Source organism: Haliotis rufescens, unplaced genomic scaffold (genome assembly GCF_023055435.1).
Source record: "Haliotis rufescens isolate VD_foot unplaced genomic scaffold, xgHalRufe1.0.p SCAF_1, whole genome shotgun sequence".
NCBI classification, from domain to species: domain Eukaryota; kingdom Metazoa; phylum Mollusca; class Gastropoda; order Lepetellida; family Haliotidae; genus Haliotis; species Haliotis rufescens.
This window is the reverse complement of record NW_025963779.1, coordinates 68,970,384-68,992,053: the sequence shown is the minus strand read 5'-3', so window position 1 is coordinate 68,992,053 and position 21,670 is coordinate 68,970,384. Positions and strand designations below refer to the sequence as shown.

At 43.2% G+C, this 21,670-nt stretch overlaps 2 protein-coding genes across 3 annotated transcripts in view; one reads left to right on the top strand and one right to left on the bottom strand.

The window, feature by feature from the left end:
- Positions 1–878: 878 nt before the first annotated feature.
- LOC124134149 lies at positions 879–2,753 on the top strand. The gene is made up of 2 exons (XM_046498829.2): positions 879–1,026; positions 2,353–2,753. The coding sequence occupies exons 1-2, from the start codon at positions 973–975 to the stop codon at positions 2,662–2,664; spliced, it is 366 nt and encodes a 121-aa protein (XP_046354785.2). The 5' UTR covers positions 879–972; the 3' UTR covers positions 2,665–2,753.
- Positions 2,754–4,969: 2,216 nt separating this feature from the next.
- The window catches only part of LOC124134072, a 63,684-nt gene continuing 46,983 nt past the window's right edge, over positions 4,970–21,670 (bottom strand). For both annotated transcript variants that reach the window (XM_048400065.1, XM_048400068.1), the window contains exons 19-30: positions 19,489–20,036; positions 18,841–19,018; positions 18,398–18,538; positions 17,167–18,095; positions 16,606–16,824; positions 15,250–15,329; positions 12,882–12,987; positions 11,778–11,931; positions 10,811–11,026; positions 9,664–9,811; positions 8,399–8,599; positions 4,970–7,976 (exon numbers count right to left, since the gene is read on the bottom strand). In XM_048400065.1, the coding sequence (XP_048256022.1) occupies positions 6,112–7,976; positions 8,399–8,599; positions 9,664–9,811; positions 10,811–11,026; positions 11,778–11,931; positions 12,882–12,987; positions 15,250–15,329; positions 16,606–16,824; positions 17,167–18,095; positions 18,398–18,538; positions 18,841–19,018; positions 19,489–20,036 (4,785 nt within the window). In that variant the 3' untranslated portion in view covers positions 4,970–6,111. The remainder of the gene's footprint in view (positions 7,977–8,398; positions 8,600–9,663; positions 9,812–10,810; positions 11,027–11,777; positions 11,932–12,881; positions 12,988–15,249; positions 15,330–16,605; positions 16,825–17,166; positions 18,096–18,397; positions 18,539–18,840; positions 19,019–19,488; positions 20,037–21,670) is intronic.

The following is a 21,670-nucleotide window of genomic DNA, read 5'->3' as shown; positions in this document are numbered from 1 at the left end:
TCATTCTTCATTGTTCTTTGCGATTTATCGCGTCGCTATCTTATATTGAAATATAGACATGAGTAAATTCAGAGCTTAACCGTTTGAGTGAATTTGGGCCTTACTCTATGACATTTAGGCTCCAAAGGGTGCTGTGACGTAGTTTTGTGGTTGATACGTTTCAATTGTTCCCTGCATCAACAATTTTTTAAGTCAGGTTAGATATTTGAGCAAAGGATCTTTTGATTCGTCAAGAAACTACCAAACAAATAGTCAATGATACATTGACTGTAAGGAAACGGAGTCAAAATGGCTGACACGATAAACTTGACGGGCGAATTGGCCTACGTCTTGTTTCCTAACGTGTGTCGTTTAGCTGTTAATCACCATTGCCGAACCAAGGTCGATCATTTAAAGGTGATTACATAGCGGTATCTGATACGTGCTGAACTCAAATAAAAGACCCACAACAGAAGGATCATATTTCTGTGACACAGACTCGAAGGTTTCAGCATATATTTGTTTTGTCCACTGGAAAAATATTTTGTCATACACGATTCTCCATTCCCGCCCTGTGCAAATACTGATTTCAAGATAAAAGAATCTCAAATATCATTACATTCACGATGGCACTACCACTTTTTTTCTACAGTATTCCCGGGAGTCAAAAAGTGGGAAAGTAGTCCGGCAACGTTGACGTCATTAGCGTCGTTACCATTTACCAAACGCTTGTATCTGACAACAAGCCGCCACGCCGTGATGTAACCGAAACACGGTTCAAGGTGGTGTGAAACGAAACTCCCTGATTTATGACTTATGTTAATTTTAATCCACGTTTACGTAAACGGGATTTTGGTTCCAAGATAACAAAGCAAATTTGACCTCACTGTGACACTTCAGGGAGTGTTTGTGAACACAGCCAGATGATGACAAAGAGTGTGTACGAACTCAGATAAGTTCTGTAGATACTTGAAAATAAGTATACAACACGTAATGCTCAACAAAACAGTTTTCCTTGGAGTTTTAACACTGTTGTCTGTTGCCAAGGTAACATCATTTCAATTACAGGTTTTAATTATTGTGCGTGTTTTATAAAAAAAATACTGTGTTTGTTTCCCCTCGTCGCGTTGCTATTACAACGAGATATAAATATCACAGAGTTATTGTCAAGGGATTCCTGGACATAAAATCCGAGAACCATTGTAAGTGCGAGTTATTATCGATTGTTTCTAATGTCATGTTTTAAATATTTTTTTCTGTTTTCTTGTGATGCGGACACATATACGTACAAAGCAAAGCAATCACATGTTCATAGGTCATAGAATATATAATGGAGCTTGGACTAATTGATGTTTTTTTTCATGAAAGCATTAATGTTTCTCGAAAGGAGATCTTTTTTATCTCATGACGCTTCAGAAATAGGTATAGTACATCCATCTGATGTTACAGAAATAGGTATTCTACATCTGACGTAAGCGTTACAACTAGTACAGAAACGTCAAACAAAGGTTGACATTTTGTCTAAGTGAGTGCACTGGATGTTACGCAGTTTTAAACAGTCGTTCAGTATTATCGGTCGGTTTGACACGTCAGTGAAACTAACATTGATGTATGATGCCGACAGACCAAATATCATTATCGGGCCGAGTCTAGGATTCAAACTCACGGAGTGCGGATCCTGGAACCTATGGAGGTGCAACGAGATGCGGCGCCACCACCCCTGTACTCCATGCTTCCATGCTACGATCGTGGGTTCGCATCCTAGATTTGCCCTGATGCTTCTAGGTTCAGCACCATACCCGTGTTCGTGAGTTGACTAAAGTAGCAAACGTCTAAGATCTGCTTCACTTCGGACACACCCGTGAAGATCCGGGATGGAGTAGGTCTTCAGCAACCAAGAAGAATTATAATATTTCTCACTATTGTTTCTGTATATGCCACCATATGTGCCGAAATCACTTAATAATGTATGATACCTAAAGGTTGACTTCTGTACAATTTAACCCGTGAAGATTCGGGGTAGAATAGATCTTCAGCAACACGTGCTTGCCGTAAAAGGCGACTATGCTTGTCGTAAGAGGCGACCAACGGGATCGGGTGGTCAGGCTCGCTGAATTGGTTGAAGCATGTCATCGTATCCAAATTGCGTGGATCGATGCTCATGATATCAATCACTGTATTGTCTGGCCTGGAATATTGCTGAGTGCGGGCTTTTCGAGCTTCATTTCGCGCATCAAGCTGACGCACTGTGATAAAACTGATGAAAATACAGTTCAAAGCGACGTTAAATTCACTCACTCACTCACTCACTCCATTCATGAGAAAGACATGCTGATTTGGAAGCATCAACAAGTTCTTGCACTCTATTTACAGACAGACGACTGGAAGCCAACGTCATGGGAACAATGCCGGACAAACGCCGACTGTAACAACACCGCCCTGTGTTGCTCCATCACGCCCGCACTGGGGCGACGTCGCCAACTGTTCCCTCTTGAGGTCAACTACTGTTTGCCCTACAAATCTATGGACGCCCCATGGTGCTCACTGAGGCTGCAGTACTCCGACGCTGCCCCAAATTACCACGGCCTGTGTCCTTGTGGGCCAGGACTAAAGTGTGCTCCTTCCGATGACCTTGATCCCAAACATTACCCGAAGGACCGTTATGGCAAATGTATGTCGGTATAATCCAAGAACGGGTTCATAGCAACTATTGGAAACCTTCCAAAACCATTCATAATGCCATCGAATGAATAAAATAAACCGATGTCTGCGAACAGTTGTATGAATTTAGCTTGTTAAGTTGAGGAAACTGCTGCGGACTCCAATCATAATAATCCGATTAAGGCCTTACATGTTTCTGAATGCATTTTGTTCGACCTACCGACCAAACGTTTCACTACCAAAATCCGTAAACCAAAACAGTAAGAAATCTGGCCTTATAGCTCATCCACGTCCAAAAGGTAATCTCGGTCAGCGTTGGAAGGAGTCCATATTGAAACTCGATCTACCAGTTTTACTAGTTCAGGTGACTGTCACAGAACGTAACAACCTGGCTGCAGTCGTGACCTTTACATAAACGTTGCTGGATATTATGTATAAACACAATTTTTATCAACCACAGAAAAGTTTTTCTCAAAACCCGCCATCATCCACGAACGGATTGGTCGGTCAGTATATGTAGTTTACAGTGACACCACGCAATATCCCTACGCCATGGGTGCCCGAGGTACTAAGTGGTTAACGGAATAAGCCGAGTGATCCCGAATGGACACTAGTGAGGTATATCCATGTTACTATTCTTCAGGGACAATCGCCGACCAGTAAAATCCTTGCAATAGCACCACCTTCCGCATTTACTGTTTCCATGTGAACATTGTCTATTTCACCCAGGGTTGGCCTTTGTAACGCCTTACATATCTAACCTGCCACTTCACTGGTGCATACACGACGTCTTTTATTATTTGGTTATATTTTGCCGTCTACGCCAAATGGAAACTCTTTTCGTCGGATAACGGTTATTCTCTGGCGTTGAAGTTTTATATCGTGCTGTGAATACCTGTTTAGGTATTGGTCGATATTGTACGGCCGCTTCAAAGAACAGCCGAATTACTGTTGTTATGATGTTCCTGTTATCTCATAACCTATTAATGGGACACGGGTGGCCCAGTCCTCTAAGGTACCTCCCTTGGGCACGCCAGAAACCTATGATTGTGGGTTCGAATCCCGGTTCGCTCCGATTATGTTTCTAGGTTTGTCAGCACCATACCCGTGCTCGTGGGTTTCACCAAAGTGGTAAAAGTGGTAGTGGTAAACTTCGGGCTTTCCTCCCATATTAAGCGGACACGCCGCGATATAACTGGAATACTGTTAAAAGCGGCGTGAAACCCGACTCACTCACTCATAATCTATTATTATAATCTATAATAGATCACATTTATGAAATGATGGAGGTGTTTGTGTGTTCCCCCTTTAAAGTGTCACAGAGTAAATATATGTTTTGACAATCTAGATTTGATTTTTAATGACATTATAACAACACAATACGTAAACAAACCCGACAAACATGCATCACAATGACAATCAATGCCAATGTCCACAAGTTTGCATGAAATATATAACGTCAGCGCCAGAGAATATTCAGTCTTGATTATCTGCCGAAGCAGATGCTATTTGGCGTAAAAGGCAAAACAGTCGTGACAAATATATGCATGGATCGCTGCAAAATCAAAACCAGGTGTTGATTCCCGTACAGTATATGAAGCCCCTTGTTGGCATCCATTCATGACATCAGCATTGCCGGAAGCCGCGTAAGACCATGCTCTTATACACAGCAATGTATATGGCAGTAAAAGGCGGATATGCCATTCGTAAGAAGCGACTAATGGGATCCGGAAGTCAGGCTCGCTGACTTTGTTGAGGATGGCATCTACTAGTATTCCAATTGCGTGGATCTATGCTCATGATGTCAATCACTGGATTGTCTGGTCCAGACTCGATTATTTACAGACCGGGGGGCACGGGTGGCCCAGTCGTCTAAGGCGCCGCGATTCGCTGTGCAGAGTTGCGTCCCTTGGGCACGCCAGAAACCTATGATTGTGGGTTCGAATCCCGGTTCACCCCGATTATGTTTCTAGGTTTGTCAGCACCATACCCGTGATCGTGGGTTTCACCGAAGTGGTAAACGTCTAAGACCTGCATCACTTCGGGCTTTCCTCCCACATTAAGCTGACACGCCGTGATATAACTGGAATAATTTTAAAAGCGGCGTTAAACCCAACTCACTCATTATTTACAGACCGCCGTCATATAGCTGGAATATTGCTGAGTCAGGCGTTAAACAACAAATTATACGACTAAATGGCCCGAAAAGAGAAATAATTGATCGTCTGAAACAATATGGACAAGTCCCGTATTTCATCTCTCAAACAAGCACAATAGAAAAGTGTTTTGCACTAGAACACATAACAGACAGATTCAGTTATATATAGCAGTTTATTTTACAGTTTAGCACTAGAATGCATTTAACAAGGTACGACTTACATTCTCCACCAGCCCGGGCCGTACCATGTCGTGAAATATCAGAAATCGGAATGAATAATCTTAGCTATTCGTCGCACGTTGCGAATCATGGACTGTGTCAGGCATGCATTACATACGATGTTATCATGGACTATAGCGGTAGTTAAACGAGTGATATAGTACACTTGGGTGAGATTGTTGTTAACTCGTATTATATACACATCATATATATTAACTTTGATATTTTATGATACAATAAATTATCAACCTCTGATAAATTAATAAACATTCAATGTTACGATACCAGAATATCGTACAAAGGATTTGGGCTCGATATTTCTAGATGAAATCCAAGTTCTACTTTACAAGACTGTGTGTGATTGACAGAGAACTGTGTACATATATTGGAAGTTGTTTAACCTTTTAGCAGTATACATGAATCACACAGTGTGACAGTCTGAACAAACAAGTTACGTAAAATTCCGATTACCTAAATTTTAAAAGATTTTCGATTTTTGTTGGACCACATAAAATAGCATTGTGTCCCCTCACCACCCGACCCTAACGTTCTTGCAGACCCATTCCTAAACGGTTGATTTCTGGATGCTAATTTTTCACCCAATCCTATTTAAGAATGTCCCGTGCATCAGTATTGTATTAAAACATGATTGTGAATGATAATCAAAATAATGATGATGCAATAAAACGGTAAAAGTGATCCGTCAACTTTTACCAAAAACACATAACAATTATTTCGTTTCACCATAATTGCAAATACCAGTTTTTGTGTGTGGTTGTTCCAACTTTCAATGGTGGTAGTGTAAACTATGGTTTTAACTCAAAGGGACCACTTTATCTTAGTGGTAGTAGTGATCGTAGTTCGTTATAGGCATATATACAGCATTCATACAGCAAATGGCCTGGGCCAAAAGACCAGTTCGTTATATCTATCAGTTCGTTTTAAGCGTGTTTGATATAAACGTAGTTTACTGTATTTTCATTGCCGAGCTTGTCCACATGCTCTATATAAACGTATTTCTGATGTCATTAACAAGTATTTAGAAGCAGGAGAACATAAATATATTAACGGACGACTTAGTACTGACAGTTCCATTAGACAATGCGAACGCCCGTGAACCTGTCATCATCATAGTCATTTCTGTTGTTTCTGCTGTAAAGCCTGTCTCGGAATTCTTGCGCTCTCGGCCAAACACGGCGATTGTGACTCTCGCTCCTGCTCAACCTGTTCCCACTGTTCCTGGCCGCGAGAGTCCCGTGTTTGTATTTATGAAGGTTTTGCATAGTTTTCAAATTCTGCTCAAAGATTGTCTGTAACAGTGGGACAGTGGTACGGGAAGGATTACGCAGCCTGCGTATTGTCTGATCACGCACGTGGTGCACAGTCTCATAATAATCCTGATCAGGAAGAGAAAGCTCATCTCCTGTTATGTTCGTGTCGCTAAACGTTGACGTAAACGCATCTTCGTTGTCGTCGTCATCATCACCGTAATCGGGGTCAGGTTCAAGATCCGGCTCCAGTGTCTGCAGCCGTCGTGTTTCGTTGATCACAAACCTGGCAAAGTCTTCTTCCGTGTGAGTCTTCTTCAGCCAATCTATTCTCGTACTTGACATGAGATGAAGGAAGGTCCCCCATCTGTGTATGAACATACTAGAGAACTGGAGTGCTAGGGCGATAGCGAACACTGACAGGAAGATAAGGGACAGAGGTTCATATTTGCTGATGATGTAGAACGTCTTCAGCTGTGCCTCCATTGTCTGCAGCTGCAGAGTTATGATGGTCCAGAGGAAGTTCAGCATCAGGTAGATGAAGACAACATTGTTCCTCAAGGACAACAAATCGTCCTTGATCTTCTGTTTGTGCGATTTGTCCTCGTCTAAGGGGTGGAGATATTTCTTTAGGATGTATTTCCAAAACTCAGTTTCATCTTCATCAATGTGATCAACGCCACCATTGCCAAGCTTCTCATACTGCAGCCAGTAGGGGTTATCAGGATCGGGTTCCCAGCCGGATGGATGTTTTGGGACCTTCTCAGGCCTTACACTGTCTTGACTGTCCGATTTTGTTTTATCTGTGTTCTTTTCCTCTTGTTTTTCTTCGTCTTTGTTGGCATTTTCCATCTCGTTCCTAAGACCCATTAAACCTTTGATGACATCTCTCAGCTCCTGAACCAAGGTCATGAGTCCGAGGATGCTGAAGAAGCTCTTACTCTTTTTCCTCTGTTTCTCCTCTTCTGCCTTGGCTGCAATTTCAGCCTCCTCCGGCGTCAACTTCTTCGGCACTTCGCGAGTTCCCCAGGACACGTTGTTCAAGTTGCACAGATAGAACACTGTCAGAAGAATGAAGGTTGAGGGGACCACCATGAAGTAGAGTGCGCCGTACACCAGACAGAAAAACTCCTGAGGGTGAAGCAAACCGGCTATGATAAAGATGGCAGTTAATCCACTGAGAAACACAACATTCGGACTGTTGAAGTTCTCCGTAGCAATACTGATGATAGTTCCAACTGTAGCTATCATCATGACCACTGTGTATATAGCCGTCAGGACTGCAGCAGAACCAATCTGAATATTGCTCTTTTGTGTCATGCATATGAAGATGTACAACGCCACTGGTGCCATGGACAAAAGATAGGACCACCAGACCCCGATACCCAGCACAGAGTGGTAGGATCCGGTGATCATCAGGATGACAGTGGAGGGTGCCAGGATGGTCGAGGCCATTAGGATGAACTGGTACAGGATGTAGGGACGGCTGATGTTGTCATTGAGTCTCACTGTGTCCTTCCAGGAAGACAGCAGGTCCATCATGTTGGCCAGAGTGGAAGGAGACCATCGTCTGCGCTGGTTGAAAAACTCGTTGAACGTTTCCGGGGCAAAGGTCAAGGCGTCAGCGCCTGCGCAGTAGTCAATACGGTGACCTTGTTGGAGAAGGAGGGTACAGAGCCATCGGTCTTCACCTGTGGGTATAATATGTTGTATTACTTCATCTTGAACCATATATACGAACGCAAGTGTACGTTTTGTCTATTATTCTAGCACAAGCATATATACATATCAGCATTATGCTTCGTTTTTAGAGTCACTGACGAAGCTCCCTCATCATATAAAAGTATATTTTAACTATATTTGGGTTCCCTTTGTCCGAATAAACTTATGCAAATATTGCCTCGCAAAGATAAAATGTTTTTCTTACTTGAACAGGCCCAAATCCACCCTGATGTAGTAAATAGGAAGCATATAAAGAAACTTAGGAGTCCATTTCTCAGCTACAGGAAATTTCATTCATTTAGTTGCAATTTGTTTCCATCAAGTTTGCCCATAACAACAATTACACTTCCCTAGTCTAACACATAATTTCAGTCAGTAAATAGAAGTATACCTTGTTCAAACTGTATGTAGTGTCGAGCCTCGGTGGGTTTAGTGGTGTACATCTTCATCACGTTGTCGTCCATGAGGGCAGATCCACGGAACAGACTGAAGCACCCGGGACAACACAGAACACACCCAAACACGTGTTCAGCAGCCTTTTGGAGCCAATGACCAATAGCGTACTCGAACTGTTGATACCATACCATAGGGCCTGGGGAGAAGACGGAGTGGTTAGTACACGATATGTAACATTATGTGAGAGTTACAGCTGGCCGGCTTGTCGTGTCCGGACCAGCTGGTTCGAATCCCAGATTTACCCCGACAATGATGCCTCGGCTGACAACGCCATGCATGCTTTGTTTGTTTGTTTTGTTGTTTAACGCCGCTCTCAGCAATATTCCAGCTATATGCGGGCGGTCTGTAAAATTTTCGAGTCTGGACCAGACAATCCAGTGATTGATATCATGTGCATCGATCCATGCAGTTGGGATACGATGACATGCATCAACCAAATCAGCGAGCCTGATCACCCGATCCCGTTAGTCGCCTCTTACGACAAGCATAGTCGCCTTTTACGGCAGGCATGGGTTGCTGAAGACCTATTCTAACCCGGATCGTCACGGGATCTGGATGGATCACCATGCCATGCAGTGCTCGTGGACCCCAGTGTAGAGGCAAACGTATACAACAGTTTACTTGTATCGATCTGGGCTTACCTACCACATTGAACTGATATGCCGTGATATAACTGGAAGACTGTTCTAAACGGCGTTAACCCCCACTCACTCACTCGTACAGTACAGTGAGTTGAGGCGAAATTGGGCAAAACCTCACGCTGAAGATATTGCACTAATATGGCGACGTGCATGCAAGTGTGTGTGGTCGTTTTTACTGGTTCGCACTAATGCCGGTTTTATAGCCCACTGAGATACCATGCCACAGTTTAACATGAATACATCCTTGTTTTATCCCCAGAATATAGGACGCAGGGAGACAACGACTATCATCTTTTAACTTGTTTTGGTATACGCGGCCATGGCAATCGAACCACTGACCTTCAGTTCTCCGGACAGATGATCTATTAGACCACAGTAATTGTGATATGTTAGTCACGATATGAATGTGTTGCAATAGGTCTAGACGAGAGCAGTTATCATTATGTGATCCATTACAGCATTAATAAAATAAAAACATTTAATAAGAGTTATTTCGTGTCATAAATTATATGTAATTGAAACATTTAGTGAATTAAAAATCTGATATGAAATTAGCTACCTGATCCGATGGGGTGAATCCGTCCGCAGACTGCACCCACTTTCCTGTTTTTCTTCATTCTGTCAATCAAAAGTTTGACAGCTCCGGGTCTGAAATCGACATCCCCGTCCAGAGTAAGGATGTACGTGCTCTCCGCTTTCTGTAGAATCTGAAATACACATGGTTAACTGTACAGTCAAACCCCGTTAAACTGGACAGACCGTGAAATCTTCACTATTAAGCTGTTCTTGGATAAACGACTCTTCAGTAAGGAATCACGTTCCTCTGTATATGAGGCGCTTTAACAGTAATCGTTCGGAAGAGGTATTCGGATTGACGAGGTTTTACTGTATTATGACGAGTATCATTGTGTCTGGCATACGTTCAAGTGTGCAGCTTCAGTTAAAAACAAAATAATAATAGGAATATATAAAGTACAAATGTAGGTAAAAGCAGCAATCATGATTGGACCGGTAATACATAAGACAGACAAACGGAGATCAGATATGACACTTTCGGTATCTTGGAAACCTAGGATTTACATTGGCTGGTAACGCACATAAGTGCTTTCGTCTGTGTCTAAACGAGAAACCAAACATGTCGGTGAAAGGGGAGATGCCAGGATCCGATCGTTAACAGTGATTTCTTGTTGGTCGACTGTGATATACTTCGCCTTCTGGAAATTGTTACAACTCAGTGTCCCTCCATATCTATTTTCACCACTATTTAGCCCTTTACGCCCAATGGTATCTGTTTCGGCAGATACTCGAGAATTATTATTCTCTGGCGGTGACGTTTATATTTACCAAAACGCATTCAAAGAATTTACGTCACGAAAAATACCTCGAAAAAAGGTGTGGACAACGTATCGATGTTCAATACCTGAATGATTTATATGCTACATGTATGTACAGAGAGCGTGTTGATGTAAAGAGTCTGGAAGGGACTTAACCACATCACATCCCTTCACTTACATTATTTTTTGGGTTTTATTTGATACCGCCATACATTTCCAGCAATAGACGACCCACTACTATAAACATGCGGAAAACAATCAACATGTATCCAATATCTTAAACATAATAACACTGATTACAATAATAATAGCAAAACAACATCGTCGCAGAAGTCATAGGTGTAGTTTATGTTTTCACGCAGTGTAACTGACCTTCTCGTATTTATCTGGGGGCATGCGCATGAGCAGAGTCTTCAGTGGGACTCCCTTTGGCTTCTTCTTCGACTTCTTCTTGTTGTTCTTCTTCCTGTTCCTCACGTGACCTTCCTCCTGTTTTTTCTCTTCCTCCATGTGTTCTTCCTCCATCTGTTTGTTGGCCCCCTTCCCCCCGAGGAGACGGAAGCCCAGCAGGTAGTACAGATACATGCACTGGAACAGCCAGGACATGCAGGTGAAATCAAACACTACTAATGTATTTCTGGCAAAGTTTGACCTAACATGTTAACTGTCATCCTGAAACTTGAAGAGCCTCAAAAAAGTTTCGAAAATTATTAAAAGTCATATAACTATGAGTTATTAGTTCTCTTGTAGTCTGTCATTTTGACATATGAAGATTATTGCACTTATGTAGCGATGTGCATGCTCGTGTGCTAGCGTGTGTGCGTGTGTGTGTGTGTGTGTGTGTGTGTGTGTGTGTGTGTGTGTGTGTTGTGTGTGTTGTGTGTGTGCTGTGTGTGTGTTTTGCTGGATTAAAACCGTTTGTATGGTGATGATACTATGCCGCAGTTTCAGATGAACACTCCACTCATACACAGTATACTGACTCCGTGACGACCAGTCCTTGTTTAAGCCCTTTAATGTCGAGCGCCAGGCAGGGTAACAAAAAGTATCATCTTTTAACGTTTTTTGGTATGACTTGGACGGTGATCGACACCACCCACACCCCACCCCACCCCCACCCCCGACCATCCGCTCTCCGCGCGGACGCTCTACCACTAGACCAAGAGGCGGTCTGGTTATAGTGAAGTGTCAGCGTATAACAATTAAACACAATTATCGCTGACCCAATAAAAGAAGGAACCTGCATGGAGGTGACAATGACACTGGAAAGAGTAACATACAGATTCATGCAGTGTTTTGTGTTTATTTCAAGGCACGCAATGCGGCCAGCATGTCTTACCTGTGACCATCTCTTCCTGTGCCTGATTTTGTTCTTGTTCTTGCAGTGGACAATCAGCTTGGTCTGTCCAGGCATTGTCCACACAAGACGCCCGCCATAGGGAGTGTTGACCTTCTCGGGGGACGGAATGGTGATGGGACCCTTCACTACAGACCTGGAACAGAGTGATATATAGGTATATGTGTATTGTCTTGTCACTGTCAGACTGTCAGCGTTGATGGAGTATTCTAGTGTTTAAACATTCAATAGGCTCGCTCTTGGTGACACAAGCTAGATTGGATTCCACACGAATTAATCGAGTCACGCACCTTCCTACTTACTGAGTCACTCACCCATCTACACACACCCTAGAATACCCCCCCCCCCTACTCCCTACCCCCTTCTCCCTGCCCCTCTGCCCCCTGCCACCCTGCAACATGCCACCCTGCTCCCTGAAACCCCGCAACATGCCACCCTGCTCCCTGAAACCCCGCAACATGCCACCCTGCTCCCTGCCACCCTGCAACATGCCACCCTGCTCCCTGCCACCCCGCAACATGCCACCCTGCTCCCTGCCACCCCGCAACATGCCACCCTGCAACATGCCACCCTGCTCCCTGCCACCCTGCAACATGCCACCCTGCTCCCTGCCACCCTGCAACATGCCACCCTGCTCCCTGCCACCCTGCAACATGCCACCCTGCTCCCTGCCACCCCGCAACATGCCACCCTGCAACATGCCACCCTGCTCCCTGCCACCCTGCAACATGCCACCCTGCTCCCTGCCACCCTGCAACATGCCACCCTGCAACATACCACCCTGCTCCCTGCCACCCCGCAACATGCCACCCTGCTCCCTGCCACCCTGACCAATGCCACCCTGCCCCCTGACACCCTGCAACATGCCACCCTGCTCTCTGCCACCCTGAACAATGCCACCCTGCTCCCTGCCACCCCGCAACATGCCACCCTGCTCCCTGCCAGCCTGCTTCCTGCCACCCTGACCAATGCACCTGCCACCCTCCTCCCTGTCACCCTGCTCCCTGACTCCCTTCCCCCTGCAACATATCACCCTGCTCCCTGCCACCCCGCAACATGCCTACTCCGACCCATCTTCTTACTGACCTTGCCGCATCCTCCATGACCTCCATCAACTGACACACGAAACTGTTGGGCACAAATTTGTCCTTCTCCTCATCCAGCTCGAAGGAATCATCAAAGATGACGTGAACTGCAAACAAACAACACAGGTTCACCTTTCCGAGCACCATGTTAGAATCCTATCACAATGAGGAATCATGACGTAACATGGCTTACACGATATAGTCAGAAACGTACAATCGACTCTGCTAGTAGCAGAGATTTCTGATCGGTAGATTTGCAACCGGTAGGACAGGACAATGTCATGATGACCCTTTCCGCGAACACCAGGTGTTATCACTCATTTTGTATGACCCATTCATACAGTTTTCACTGCCAATATTCCTTTTACGTCCAGGGGAATCTGGAATTGCTTATAATCGGTATATTATGAACATGGAAAGGGTTTTGTCGCTTTTGTCTTTTTTTACAGTTGCGAAATCTGATATTTCGGAACTAGCATCTCAATTTCTAATAAAATGGCAAAGTAAATGTTGTGAGAACCACATATTGTTATCTGTGTTATGTGCATTCCTATTTCAAACCCCTACCTCTTAATACAACAAAACTGTTTTTAAGGAGGAATTCGTAAGTAATGTTGCATTACAACTCCATGCTATTTGTATTACGCTTTTTAAAATAAGTGTTCAATTCTAACTTTTAGTGTATTTTACGCACTGTTAATGAACAATTTGTTTTTTCAATTTATACATGTGTTTTTGCACCAGATATAAATCTTTTCCTCAAACAGAGGTCACGCGGTACATCGAATCAAGTTTACTGTTATAGATTTGAAACCTGTTGTAAAATAAGTAATAACATCGCCTTCCCTACCCAGTTAGTTTTTGCAAAATAAAGTCATGAGAAACAAATTTAATTTCTTGACTGGCATTGTGTTTGTGAAGATCAGTGGTAACTGGTCAAGGATATGTTAAAAATACAAAGTTATCTTGGCACGACAGCGTGAGGCACACAAAACAACTTTATGATTTAGTTTGACATCGTGTGATTTAAGCGATTACAATACACCGTCCTCCGGACTAATATTATGATTGGCAGGTATCCTATTTAAGAAAGGTGCACCAACACAGTCTTTGTTTGAGAAACCTAGACCTTTCCATCAATCACTGGATGCTCATGTATAATTGACAGCTATATACACCAGTGTGCGTGCATACATACATAAATACAGGTGTGTTAGACACACATACCAACGTTTTTTTTTACCCTTTCTTATAAAACCGCATAATTAATATAAAAAGAGCACTCAATGTCATATAAAATCGTTTGATACTGTGAGCTATTCCCACGAAAATGAGTTTTACCCCACAAAAAATATGTTGTCCGTCGTAGATGAAAAACGCTCATTTATGCCTAGGAGCACTCTATTATCCAAAATTGTTATTAATATTTGACGTCGTCTCTTCCATGTGTAAAAAAATCAGTTGATATATAGCCATTTAGATAGAGTATACCAAAGTCCTGCACGCTATTAGGCACTTAAGAATATAATGGTTATTCAGCGCCGTATCCAGCCGGGTTTTTTTTTTTTTATAGAAAACAGTTTTATTTGAATCATGAAAATACAAGTTGGGGACAAGTGATATTTGCACAAATATTTGCCCCCCCCCCCCCCCCCCCCCCGGGCGAAGTCAGCATCAAGCAGGCTGAACGCAAACCTTGTTAGTTATGAGCTTTAGTCGCCCGTCATACAACTTTGTGAACAATTAAACACGACTCACGGTCAAATTATTCTGTAAATCTTAGTTAAAAGAGCGCAACAGTGAAGTAGTACAGGTCAATCGAAAGCAGAATTACTGTTGACAGCAAATATTTCAGTTATGAAGGCTGCTGGGTTCACCCGTCCAATTGTATCGATGTGTTCGATCAACTATGGATGTAAGATGCAAAGATAACCATTTTCTATCGCGCCGAGATATTTCTAGAATCCTGTTGAGAGCTGTAGAGAATCCTACTCACTCAAATAATCATTTTCACATATATTTTCACGTTTTTTTTCACTACAGAGCACTGGACATGTCGTGTCATTTATCCACAAAAGATCTACACTCGCCTCAATCCTCCAGATGTTCTCATATCCATACAGAGAGGAAGCAATACTTGGTCTGTTAAACTATCGAGTCGTGAAAGACGTGAAAAAAGGTTTCTATTTTTTCTCCAATGAGAGTACGAAAGACATTTTCAAAATTGGCCGCCATGTCACAACGTGCAGCATGGTCTGGCGGTGCAGGGAACGCTGTGTAATTATATATCACAACTTCGTTCTGCTCGGGGTATTGTATGTACGTCGGAAGCGGAACTAGCCGAGTTGTGCAGCAGGCTTTCTACTCACTCTCGAGGTCGAAGTAATCCGGGTCTCGGATGTGGAACTGTTGCTGGGCGAGTTTGCTGGCACAGTGCATGTAGTCAAGTCTGGAACACATACATGAATATTAGTGTCAGCACAGTGCAAGTAGTCAAGTCTGGAACACTTACGTGAATATTAGTGTCAGCACAGTGCGTGTAGTCAAGTCTGGAACACATATGTGAATATTAGTGTCAGCACAGTGCATGTAGTCAAGTCTGGAACACATATGTGAATATTAGTGTCAGCACAGTGCATGTAGTCAAGTCTGGAACACATACGTGAATATTAGTGTCAGCACAGTGCATGTAGTCAAGTCTGGAACACATATGTGAATATTAGTGTCAGCACAGTGCAAGTAGTCAAGTCTGGAACACATACGTGAACATTAGTGTCAGCACAGTGCATGTAGTCAAGTCTGGAACACATACGTGAATATAAGTGTCAGCACAGTGCATGTAGTCAAGTCTGGAACACATATGTGAATATTAGTGTCAGCACAGTGCCTGAAGTCAAGTCTGGAACACATACGTGAATATAAGTGTCAGCACAGTGCATGTAGTCAAGTCTGGAACACATACATGAATATTAGTGTCAGCACAGTCTATGTAGTCAAGTCTGGAACACATACGTGAATATTAGTGTCAGCACAGTGCATGTAGTCAAGTCTGGAAAACATTACGTGAATATTAGTGTCAGCACTGCCATGAATATCCAGAATTATAACATACATAATTAAAACCAGCAGGGCGATTAAAGATCTGACCATCTAAAAGGGTTACTTGTAGCCAAAGCACCGTAACACGCTGTGGCTGCCAGCATCAGCTGGACGTGGGTTCGAGTCCAAGATATTGACCCTTGGCCTGTCAGCACCTTACCCGTGTCCTTAGATTTGATCAAAGTGGTAAAAGTCTACTACGATCAGCGTCACTTAGGCATCCCCCTACTTTGATGTAACCGTTACCGAAATACGTTTCAATGCTGCATTAAGCCTTATTCTCCACTCACCCACGCTCAAACTCTTACAAACTCAACATTAATTCTGATGTTGCATCGTTAACGCAAAGTCGGATATAACAACACTTCGATAATGAAACAAATTCATATCTACCATCGTGGCTACGAAAGTCATTGGTTATATAGAATTCCAGATAAAAAGGGCAACAAAATATGAGTGACCCTGTTTTGTGTCATGAAGTGCTGGGCGGTGCCGAAGACCTGGCTTCGATTTCTTTAGATGGGTATTATATGTGAAACCTATTTCTAGTGTCCTCCGCCGTGATATTGCTAAAAGCGGCGTAAAACCATACTCCCTCACATGCTGGGGTTTAACACGACACCTACCGAAACAGAGATTTCAGCAGCTGGGTCATCTCCTGCCGCGTCTCATGCCACATCGTAGCACAGACATACACCATCGGCGTAACGTAGTCGTCCACGTCCACCTTGCCACCCTCCCCTGCAAGACGCTGACTGCTGCGAACCTCTTTGTCGTTGCAGCGTCGTCGCATCGTGAGGTTGAAATCGGGGAAAATTCCGTCGTAGTGGGGTGTAACAAAGAGCCTGTCATAAAAGAATGCAAAACATCACCTACTATTTTTTAGAGTAAAATAGATGTACATCACTATCTTTAGGTATATTCGCTATTGTCATGCTACATCATGAATTTTTACTACACTGCAACATGCAAACATATATGTTAAATCGTATGCACAGTCATTACTTTGAAACACGTGCACCGCAGTTTTCTGTGCAGAGTTGTTTCCCTTAGGCGTGCCAGTGATCGCTGTTCGCCCTGATTTTGTTTCTAGGTTTCGCCAAGGTGGTAAACACCTAAAGTCTCTCTTCAAACATCAAGCTGACACGCCGTGATATGACTGAAATATTCCTCTCACACGTACTTACTTTTCAATCTTTGCCATTCTTTCACATTCGGGGAACCAGACATGAGAGACGATGAAACAGTAGGAAATCCACAGTATTCCTGCACATCCTAAAGGAATGTAAAGTGCCATGTCCTTAAACTCCTCCGGGAAACACCACGCGCCAACGTGCCAGTTACTTGGGAGGAAGTGAAAGCGGTACTGGAGATACACTAGCATCAGGCTTATAGGCGTCGAGAGAAGAAGGGGAAGAGCGAACGCCGTCTTCTGCATGTGCAACTTGCACGCCATCCCAGCCAGATACGTGACGACGATGCCAGAGCCAATCTGAAGATACATCAAACTGTAGGAAGTCAGGTGGTGGACAGATTTGTCCTCCACATCCTCATCAGTCATTGGGAGAACAAAGTTGCCTTTCGTTAGGAATCTAGCCAGAAGAATGGCGAGACCGATCTTCAGAGGGCCCACAAGGAAATAGGTTGTCTCACGAACCTCATGAAGCACAGATCGCCATTGTTTAAAGGAGACCTTGACCTTTCCAAATATTGACCAGTCACCACAAAGAAAGTTTTCCCACCATCCAATTGACACCAACACGAGGCTCACAGGAAGTTGCCAGTCAAATTGTGTGAATGTGACCTCAGTTTGTTTGCTGTCTTCATCATTATCGCCGTTTATTTCAATGTTTTTGCCATCGGTTATAAAGGTAGTCATCGTGAAGAAACACACTGCGCCGAATTGTGTCACAAAGGCTATTACGGCACAGAAAATTTTCAGACAGTCCCATACTTCAGGCTTGAGTTTCTTCTCTGTTATTATAACATTAAGAAGACTCGGAATCTGGAACATGGCGAACGTCAGGATAATCCCCCAGAAGAAGTTTGTGTTGGGAAGTACTTTGAACACAAACAAGCTGTAGCCACAGGTCTGTAGAAGCTCTAGTATTGTGACCTTAAAATAAAAAAATGTTATGATGAAACCATCAACACAGAAATTCTTCATTATGTCCTAAACTTCCATAATTAATTGTCAAGATTTTCGACCATTCATTTCTGCCAAACGAAACGATTGAAAAGAATCCAAACAAGCTGGAAACACCAACTCGACCAATGGCTTAATTCAAAGAAGATTCAATCAAAATTTTCAAATTAAATTACAGAGTGACTTCTTCACTTTCTTTATATCAGTTAGTTGCAATTGGACTTCAGTGGCTTGTGACAACTCTCAAATCCATAAAGCAGATGCTGACTTACAATGAAGACAGTTTTTATCGAGGGCCAGTCCTTTCCGCCGAAAAGTATCTTCATGAACGCCATGAGCCAGTTCCAGGCTATGGGAACACATATACAGAAGAGCAGGATGACCATGCTTTCCCCACGCCGATCCATGTCTTTCTGTGAACACACGCCATATATTTGTAAACACCAACGCATTTCAGATTTTAGATATCATAATAAGCTTCATTTACTATTAAACGCTTTCTGAAAGTTTGATTAAATTCATTTTTGAAACCTATTTCACACTGTTTGTAACTTCTACATAAACCAATATATCATGAAACTGGCAGTGTGAAATGTTTCATGAAGACAAACCGACGAGGAACAATAGGCAATTAAATGTCAGCAAATGCACCACTTTAGGTAGATGATGCAGTTTATGTTATAACTACTGAATGGACAGTTGCCCGGTGACCTACATCTCTGATGCCGGATGTGATGAGGAGCAGGGACAATCTACTGGACACTGTCCCTCCCAGGATGCATGTCACCAGAAGGAGGTACAGGAATAACCGGATCACCTTCAGGATGTTATTGAATATGGAGTCATTGTCCTCGAAATCTCGTTCTGATACCTGGAAGACGTCGTACGGTCGCCTGGAGTGGAAACGTAAGAGGACAATAAATATCGGGAACATGTAAATGTCATCTGTATAAAAACCGCGCAAAAGTACCACTATTTCCTAATTTCCATGTTTTCATCATTGTAAAAATAGATTGAGTGAGAATGTTGTTTTACACCGCAGTCAGCAATATTCGGATATTGTGCCGGATCAGCAAACTGAGCAACAGAATGCGCAACGATCCACGCCGTCGGGTCACTTTGACCCATAACCAGCCAGGACACTCGATTCCATAATGGTCAGTTTCTGTGACCAACATTGGTACATTTGCCCCTGAGATCACTCGGGACAGAGAGAAAGGCCCAAGCTCCAAATAATGCACGGGTCCTTGGATTTCCCCACGTATGGGTCATCCGGGATCGTGGCAGTACCAGTTGGGCAGTGCTGACCACAGTATGTAATCCAATCAGATACACGCTAACAACAACCAGATCAGGGTCTCACCAGAGATCATCCTCGTCCTCCTTATCAGACTCCACAGACTCGTCTTCACATGTAACCTCTGGGTCAGGGAGCGGTTCCTTGGCGTTCCCATCTTCCCCGATCCTGTGTTCCCCATCAGTGGCACTCTTCACCTCCCCGATACTGTTGTACAGACTCTGCGCATCCGTCCCCACCATGGACACACTTTCACTCAGCTCCTGTTCCAGGGTCTCGGTCACAGAGAGTCGTCTACTGTCTGTGTCACATGCAGACAGATTGGTGGGGAACAATTTACGGTCTAGGGAGCCCCCGACGAGATCTCCCGAGATGTTGGCCATTGTCATCCTCCGTTTGGAGAATTCCGGAGTGGGATAAACATTGAGAAGATTTGGAACGGACATCCTCTTCCCTCGGTTAGCCTCCATGATGGTGTGAATGGTATCCGAGGAGGCATTACCGCTGTCCAACGAGCCGAGGGTGGAGTGATAGTAGTCTGGCTCGGTTGTGCCTTCGCTCATCACCGTCAGCAAGGATGCTTGGGACTGTCGGCGAAACTCTCGCTCTTTGATCTGGTGAATCCAAAAACAAAATTATGTTGTATCCAGTAAGATGAAGATTAATTAAAATGAACTCGAGTGGCACTTTTTTCCGCTTAATAACTCCTCGTCACATTCGGTTTGATCAATCAAAAATCGTATCGTATTTAAACCTGAACCCGCCATGTATTATTACCCCTATGATTATACTCCGCTCGTCACCCAGCCAGCCAATAGACACATACTGGGAAAAGTTATGAAGGGAACAACATCAAATACAACTGTAATCATGATACTCCAAGGGTGCCCGGGTGGCCCAGTCGTCTAAGGCGCCGCGATTCGCTGTGCAGAGTTGCGTCCCTTGGGCACGCCAGAAACCTATGATTGCTGGTTCGAATCCCGGTTCGCCACGATTATGTTTCTAGGTTTGTCAGCACCATACCCGTGCTCGTGGGTTTCACCGAAGTGGTAAACGGCTGAGACCTGCATCACTTCGGGCTTTTCTCCCACATTAAGCTGACACGCCGTGATATAACTGGAATACTGTTAAAAGACCTACTCATGATACTCCACACAGTAAACGTACACACTTGGTACAGGTCATCAATATGATTACATCTATTGTATGCCACTAACACAAAGAATATTCCCCATCGCACTGCAGAAATAAGCGGAATTAAATAACCCTTTACTTACTATGGTTCAACGAAACGCAAGGCCCAAATTCTCATGTGAACTCCGTGATACATTTCACTCCTCTCGGCAATACATTCAGAGAAAAAGTATGTGTCGATGTGGATTTTATGGACAGAAGTTAGTCCTGACTGATATGTCCTCCAGGCGATGGAAAGAAACCATGCATTCTGTCGTAGTCAAATGTATTTAGCCATAAGCGCTACACGAATAACCCATATATATGAGCGAGGGGCACACCTATAGATGTCTCGCAATGTCATGACAATATGGCAGTGTTACAAATAATGTACAGATACATTCCAATTGTTGCCTAACGTTTAACGATGTTGGATTAACTCTGATTTTCTCATTGTAAGGGTGTCAAAATTATTTCTGTATTCGAAATAAGATATAAATTAATGCGTCATGGAAATCACGGAAATTTGCGGGTTATGTTGACACGAAGCGAGCATAAATCAAATGACGAATACATGGTGCTGAAGTCTACATTCCCCTATATATCTAGGGGGTATGAGTGTGATTGGCTGCGACAGCTATATATAACCACTTTGTTGTGGCTCTCTATTGGTTAAACAATACGTACTGTAACAATGTGGGTTGAACATGGAAGGTCACTGTTTGTATTAATTATAATAGCTGTAGGTTAAATAATGTCATTTTTTAGTAAACTTAATTTGACTTTTAACAATACTTTTCCAAAAGTAAAATAATGGGTATACTGTATCTCATTGGCTAACAAACCAATAAACGGTTTTCATTTTATATTCCTGAAACTGAAAAAGTGAAACTATGTCCAAGATAGGCATAAGAAGAAATATTGTCATAGGTGTTAAAATCGAAAGTTTACCCACATAAAGCTAAACGAATTGTTAATTAATCTTAATTAAGGATAAAAATAATTATGTACCTCAAGAAATATTCTGAAATATACATCAACGCGATAAGGAAGTCCGTTTACACCTTCAGTCCTT

Bases quoted from the DNA above. Each gene is read 5' to 3' on its own strand.
- LOC124134149 (XM_046498829.2), top strand. From the start codon at position 973: ATGCTCAACAAAACAGTTTTCCTTGGAGTTTTAACACTGTTGTCTGTT. The intron at 1,027-2,352 runs GTAACATCATTT...CTCTATTTACAG, and splicing joins CACTGTTGTCTGTTGCCAAG to ACAGACGACTGGAAGCCAAC.